We start from the raw sequence: 6,793 nt of genomic DNA, 5'->3' as shown, positions 1-6,793 counted from the left end.
GTTCAAATTGAATTCTACAGCTTTGGCAAGGTCATTACACCACTGGAAGCACTTTTTGTAAATATTATTACATTAATTTTTGTTCCAATCTTACAAAAATAAATAGGGTAGGCTGTGGTTCAAACCTGTATAAAGCCTGACTTCTGAATGTCACCACCGTGGAACATACAAGAGAGATGTTCATGAGCAAATCTTAAAAGCTACCACACACACAATCGTTGTACAGCTGTCAAAATGTAATATGTGCGCTTCGCAGGATCACTTTAATTTGGTGGTGACGAATTATCCTGGTAGGCTTTCGTTACAGCACGGTGTTTTGTCACTGTGGAGTTTTGCTTGCAGAGTGGAACTACATTTTACACACCGAGTACATTCAGGAACGATTTCAGGCGGTCAAGGGGGGGTCTATTTTTGACGACGCACAGGAGGATGAACGACAGATTGATTGACAGCAATCCCACAAATCGAGACGCGAGGAAATTCGTGCGCTGTCCAATGGTGATCGACCGGAGGGAGGGGCTTACAGATCAGGTGCGCAGAAGGCGGAAGGTTCGCTGAAGTGGAAAGGTGAGTTGTGTGTCAAGTCGTTAGAAAATATCTAAATGTTAACGTTGATTATTGTTCTATATAAATAAGACAGTGATAACCAACATCAAGTTAAGTAAATTGCAATTCTGATTTAAAGCTCACGGATTACATTTCTGTCATACAATGAATGCAAGTGAGCTTTTCTGCAGTTGCTATTTGCTTTTTTCTTAAGATTACAATATGAATAACAGTAGCAGCGTGTGTAAATATCATAGTAGGTGTCAGTATTAGTAGCAGTGTATATGTGGTCCTGTATGCGTCCTCATTCTACCAGTTAATCGCGTTGAAGTTTTTAGTTTTTCTGTTTGGTCACAGGTATGTACGTGGTTGTAATGACATCGTACAAACGTGCAGGTAATTTTCAGATTGGAAGATGAAATAACACGCTTTTAATTAAATGCCGCCAGCAATGCTGGATCCTAATTTGAAACGTTTCTAAGTCTGAGAAAATGCGTAGCGATCAGGTTTCGCAGCCGGGAAGCGAAGTCAGATGTGCGATAAAAATGACGGTGACGGACGAGAGGCTCTGAAAGCTTGTCAAACCCTGAGCGATGATTTCGCATATCGGGATTGTATCGTGAAAAGGGATTAACTTTAAAATGCTGGTCTGTGAATTACTGTGTACTGCAAGTGTGGTACAACATTATGGAACACGAAAGCACTAACAGGCGGTATTTAACGATTCTTCATGTCAAAGCAAGTCTGACCTGTTTGCAAGAGAGTAGTAGCTAGTTGGAGCTGAAGCTGTATGTCAGCTTTAGTGACTGACACTAATAACTATAACAACAGACATCTCGTCAAAATAAAAACAAAAACACGACAGTGTGGCGGCGTGATGTTTTTTGATGATGCTCTTGGGGATCTTTCCATCCGCGTTTGGAAAGTTTTCTGCAGATCCAATAATATCCATTAACCACGCTGCATCTGGTGACCTCAGTTACTGATTAAGGACACCAAAGGTCTTAAAATGAGTGGTCTCTACTCTTCACATTGCCGACACTTCACTACGGACACAGCTCGAAAGGGGAACAGGGAGTGCAGATGGTATCTGTAACTCGGTAAAATTGACATAAAGTAGCGTCCAGAGAGTTCTCGGACACCGCACAAACTGCCTTCGCAGACGTGTGCTGCACAATGGTATATGTACCACTGCTGATAATGGTTGCATACCTGTAATTTGTAAAAAAAAATAGAAATGAAGATTTTAGAGCAGGTAGCCCATTAAGGTTCTTTATGTACTGTATTCCGATCTATTTCTTTTTGTGTTCCCAGGTTGGGTAGTTATGCTCCCTGCTGTCCCAGAGAGGAGAGCTGGCCTTGTTCTCTCCTCTGATCCCATGTCTGAGAGGCTGGGCAGCTGTATCCCCGGCGCCTGATCTTTCACCCAGCACCTGTCCGTCCGAGTGCCCCCCCCGCCTCTCACCATGGACATCGTGGTGGCCAAGGTGCTGTGCCTGCTCGGGGTCTTCCTGCTCATGATGGGTGGCGCCCTGATCCCTGTGAGGGTCATGCAGGCAGACTACGAGAAAGCTCAGCGCTCCAGGAAGGTCCTGGCGCTCTGCAACTCTTTCGGAGGAGGCGTCTTCCTGGCCACCTGCTTCAATGCTTTGCTTCCTGCCGTGCGGGGGAAGGTAAGGCTGGCGTCATGGCTGCCTGGTGCAGGAGGAACTTTTCTGTCGCCTCTCAGGTGCCGTTGATACCGAGCCGCGCTCTGGACTGGACTGGACTGGACTGGCACCAACGTTCTGCTCTGGACTGGACTGGACTGGCACCAACGTTCTGCTCTGGGCTGCTTTGCTTTTTAGTGCAAAGCTGGGGGTGTTTAAGATGTGAATTTGCTGGATCAGTAAAAAAGGATCTCATCTAATTAAGTGGTTTTCTCTTTTTGCAAAGTAGAAAACGTAAAAATGTTGCTATTAGTAACAATAACAATTAAGCAATTATTTTCTGCATTATTGCTAATCTGATGGTTTTTAATGTCTGCTTGAAATAGAGACTTAAATGTTTAAATAAATAGAAACTAAATTGTGCTCCAGAACCATGAAGACTTACTTAAATGTCAGTGTTCTGGGAGAACTGAAGAATGGCATTTAATGCAGTCACCTGCAAGGTATTGGTACCCTTGATAAAGATGAGCAGAAAGGACTGTATAAAAATAAACAAGACAGGTAGTGAGCTATATTTAATGAACAAAAATATGGCAATTGCTCAGAGAAAAAGTTTTTTTCTTAACAAATAATATTAATTCTCAAAAAGATAGGGGTCAAAAAAAGATTCTTGTAAATAAAATGAAACAAAATTAAATCTGCATTTACATTCTACTTTTAATGTTAATCTCAGTCTTAAGGAAAATACTTCCTGGCTTCCTGTTTCACTGGGGTGTAAAAATGAGGTAACACATGTAAGATCCATCACCATTGGGAAAGGCAAAGAACTCATACAGGAAAAAAGACAAACGGATGTCGACCTTCATAAATCAGTGAATGGGTAGAAAAAAGCCCTAAAAATCCCAGTTACCACTATGAGGGCATTAAGAACTTTTAAACCACTTGAACAGTGGTACACAAGCCTGGTAGAAGACACAAGTACAGTATATGTGTTGCCCCCACATATAGTAGGCCTCAGAAGCAGAATTACAGAATTTATTTGCATCTTGGGGTCACAACGTCTCCTGTTTTACATTTAGATGCTGCCTTTATGCCAACAGCTATTTTGAAGGGCTGCAAATAAACTTTATTGAGAGCAACCAACAGACCTCTGCACCGGGTGTTTGCTAAATGTCACAGGCACTTGGAGAGGGACTGGATGCTGTGGTCGGATCAGACGGAAATAGAGCTCTTTGGTCACACGCACCAGTATTGGCTTTGGCCTCGAAAGAAAGATGTGTATGTGGGAAAGAGTTTGTTTTTCAGGTGGCTATGGGAGCACATAAAACACTGAGCGGAAAGAAGGAGTGAAATAGAAAAGCCATGTTGTCTCCCTCTTTGCTTTTACATTAGCTTAGTCAGAACTACTGAAGGTCTTCAAGACTTCTCAGCCCTGTCCATTTATTTAAAATTGCCTCACTGTCCTTCCCCAGGTGAATGAGGTCCTGAAGCTGGTGAGCATCCAGACAGATTACCCCTTGGCTGAGACCATGATGATGCTGGGCTTCTTCCTGACGGTGTTCGTTGAGCAGGCGGTGCTGACCTTTCGAAAGGAGAAACCCTCATTCATCGACCTGGAGACCTTCAACGCGGGGGGCTCGGAGGCAGGCAGTGACTCGGAGTACGACACGCCCTTCATCGCCCCTCCCCGCGGCGCCAACGGCAACCACCACCATCACCACGGGCACCTGAACCCAACGGAGCTGGCACGCGCCGGGCCCCTGCGTCTCGCCAGCCTTGTTTTCGCCCTGTCCGCCCACTCTGTCTTTGAGGGCCTGGCTCTGGGGCTGCAGGAGGAAGGTCCGAAGCTAGCCAGCCTCTTCCTGGGTGTAGCCATCCACGAAGCCCTGGCAGCCATAGCTCTGGGAGTAAGCATGGCCAAGTCTTCCTTGCCCATGAGGGACGCAGCCAAACTGGCAGCCACGGTCAGCTTGATGATCCCGCTGGGCATCGGGGTGGGCATGGGCATCGAGACCGCTCAGAACCTGGCGGGCAGCATCGCCTCGGTGGCGCTGCAGGGGCTGGCTGCTGGCACCTTCCTCTTCGTCACTTTCTTCGAGATCCTGTCCCGTGAGCTGGAGGACAAGCACGACCGCCTGCTCAAGGTGCTCTTCCTCATCCTCGGCTACGCCGTCCTGGCGGGCCTCGTCTTTATCAAGTGGTAGGTCCAGAGACTGCGAGCCGTTGACACGGGCAGCTTCAGAGCTAATACAAGATCCTTCCTCAAACAGGGCTGTCAGTTCATCAGCATGGTGTTGTGAGACCAAAGACGAACACAGTGGGACAGCATAGCCCCCATATCACAGATCTCCTCCCTCATGAACTTCTTGACATTTGCTGGTCAAAAATGACTGTCGTTTGGAGCCTTCGTCCTAAATTACAGAATCACCACAACTTCAGTTTCTCCTGTAGGGCTGCTCCACAGTACACTCACAGTATCAGCTGTTTCTGCTGGTGGTCTCTTTTTGTCGCTCTTGGTTCTCTCCACAGTTGTCTTCTTTATGTTTCTGGTAGATCCAGGGAGACAGTCTGGACGAAGGCCTTTCTACAGCTCAGGTGCTGCAGCTCAGACGCTTCCTTGAGGCTCAAGGGCTCCACTTAGTCCATTCTACTGCACCTGTCTAGTTGTCTACTGATTTAGTGACGCACACTAATTGGCAGACCTGACTAATTCAGGTTCTTCATAAAACTACATCAAACTTAAGCGTTTTGGGTTTCTGAGTGTATGAATAACTTTTACAAGAAATAGTCCAGGTTATGAAAGTGTGAAGCCACCAATGAATTTGATTTTTAAACATGTACTGAACAATACTGCTACTGAGCACAAGAAGAGAGAATCCAACTGTTACTGTTTCATGTGAATATACTTTGTTTTCCTTCATTTTGTTTTGGCAGCTGGGCCTATTTAGAACACGTCTTTTTATTAGGGACTACTCACTGCTGTCTGAAACCATCCTGATGCTCGTTTTGGCTTAGATCATTCGTGTCACCTTAGAGAATGTAATAATATTGAATAAATAAGAGATCAATAAGATTGCCTTAGGGCGACATACAGTGTGATTGAATTGTTTTGCAACATTTAGTTGAGCACAGGTGCTAACAGATTCTTACAGCAGCTACTTGTCATGGGCGATTGAGTTGAACTTGAAACTGGAGTACGAGGCAGCTCCCCGCAGACGCTCAGAATGGTGATTTCTGAACCTGCTGAAATTGTGCATTGTTTGTCTCATTTAAATGAAATTAATTCTCCTGAAAAAAGCACACCTGGTCTGCAATATCTGACAGTGACTTACTGTATAGTAGTGCACTTCCCTTGATACCTTTCCATACAATTTCTGACTTTATCTTCTCGACACAAGATTATTTCTTTACACTTTCATTTATCACCCAGTAAAAACATATTTTCGTTATTGATGGTTAACGCTTTTGTGTGCAGCTCGACTCCCCTGCTGGGCTTTTAGTTAAAATTTAACACTTTGTATATACCTGTAAAGCAACATAGGTTCATTTTTAAGAAGGTGTTGATATTTCTTGTTGAAAATAATGAAGGTATTTTATGTATTTATATGATTTGCAATACACTGGGTGACAAAATATTCTAGGATACATCTTGCTGCTAGAAAGATGGGTATATATATTTGTACTGATATGTTGTTCTGTAACAATCTTGTGGTTTTGTTATGTGTTCCTTCTGTTATCTGTAATTTATTTTTATTCATTGTTTTTACTTGTTTGTTTTTATTTTCGGTTTGGTTTACAAAATAGATCATTACAATCTGAAGAGGGGACAGAGACTTCTCTCTTTTTGTTAAGCAAACGTCTTCCCAGGTCCCATCATGCCTTGCAGCATATAGGTTCAGGATGGGGTCTCCTTCATTGCCAATCGGCAACAGGTCAGCATGGCACTGCAGTTTAGTGTGCGGACAACTCACACCCTCACCTGAGCACAGCATGGGTCACGTTCTCAGAAAGGGACATGATGATGATGATAATAATAATAATAATAATTAATAATTGCTTACACTTATATAGCCCTTTCTGGACACTCCACTCAAAGCGCTTTACAGGTAATGGGGTCTCCCCTCCACCACCACCAGTGTGCAGCCCCACCTGGATGATGTCTTGTGTCAGTCTTCTGCACTGTTTCACTCAAACTCCCGTCCCTTCTCGCAGTTGATCCTAAACTGGTCTCTGGGAATCTGTCAACACTTTGAACTGATTACTATGGATCTCTGCCACATGGACCATATTGTCACCTTGAAGTCCCTGTGGAATCTCAGAGGTCCCCTAGTTTTCTGTGAGGCTGTTGCACAAGGTTTCGGACAGGCCTGCCGTATCAAACAGACTGGCTTTATCTGTTAAACATTCGATCGATTCATGAGAATCTCCGAGCATTACAGCATCAGAGCACAGATCTGGATATTGGTACTTAAACAGCAGAACTTCCTATCAATCCAAATCCCAATCAGGGATTTATTTTTGTGAAGGAATACAAGAATTATTTTGTTACTCAGTAAAAAAAAAATGGTTTTGCTAGAATTTGGCTCTGAATGGTGTAG

The 6,793-nt window shown here is 44.2% G+C and overlaps 1 protein-coding gene across 1 annotated transcript; it reads left to right on the top strand.

The window, feature by feature from the left end:
- Window positions 1-421: 421 nt before the first annotated feature.
- LOC148638934 (zinc transporter ZIP3-like) lies at window positions 422-6,015 on the top strand. Its single transcript, XM_088622075.1, has 3 exons — window positions 422-567; window positions 1,861-2,219; window positions 3,668-6,015. Exons 2-3 carry the CDS (start codon window positions 2,013-2,015, stop codon window positions 4,397-4,399), a joined length of 939 nt encoding a protein of 312 aa, XP_088478201.1. The 5' UTR covers window positions 422-567; window positions 1,861-2,012; the 3' UTR covers window positions 4,400-6,015.
- The last annotated feature ends 778 nt before the right edge of the window (window positions 6,016-6,793 follow it).

The sequence above is a fragment of the Lepisosteus platostomus genome, chromosome 27 (assembly GCF_059453375.1).
Source record: "Lepisosteus platostomus isolate fLepPlt1 chromosome 27, fLepPlt1.hap1, whole genome shotgun sequence".
NCBI classification, from domain to species: Eukaryota; Metazoa; Chordata; class Actinopteri; order Semionotiformes; family Lepisosteidae; genus Lepisosteus; species Lepisosteus platostomus.
This window is presented reverse-complemented; position numbering and strand designations above follow the sequence as displayed.

Bases quoted from the DNA above. Each gene is read 5' to 3' on its own strand.
- LOC148638934 (XM_088622075.1), top strand. From the start codon at position 2,013: ATGGACATCGTGGTGGCCAAGGTGCTGTGCCTGCTCGGGGTCTTCCTG. The intron at 2,220-3,667 runs GTAAGGCTGGCG...GTCCTTCCCCAG, and splicing joins TTCCTGCCGTGCGGGGGAAG to GTGAATGAGGTCCTGAAGCT.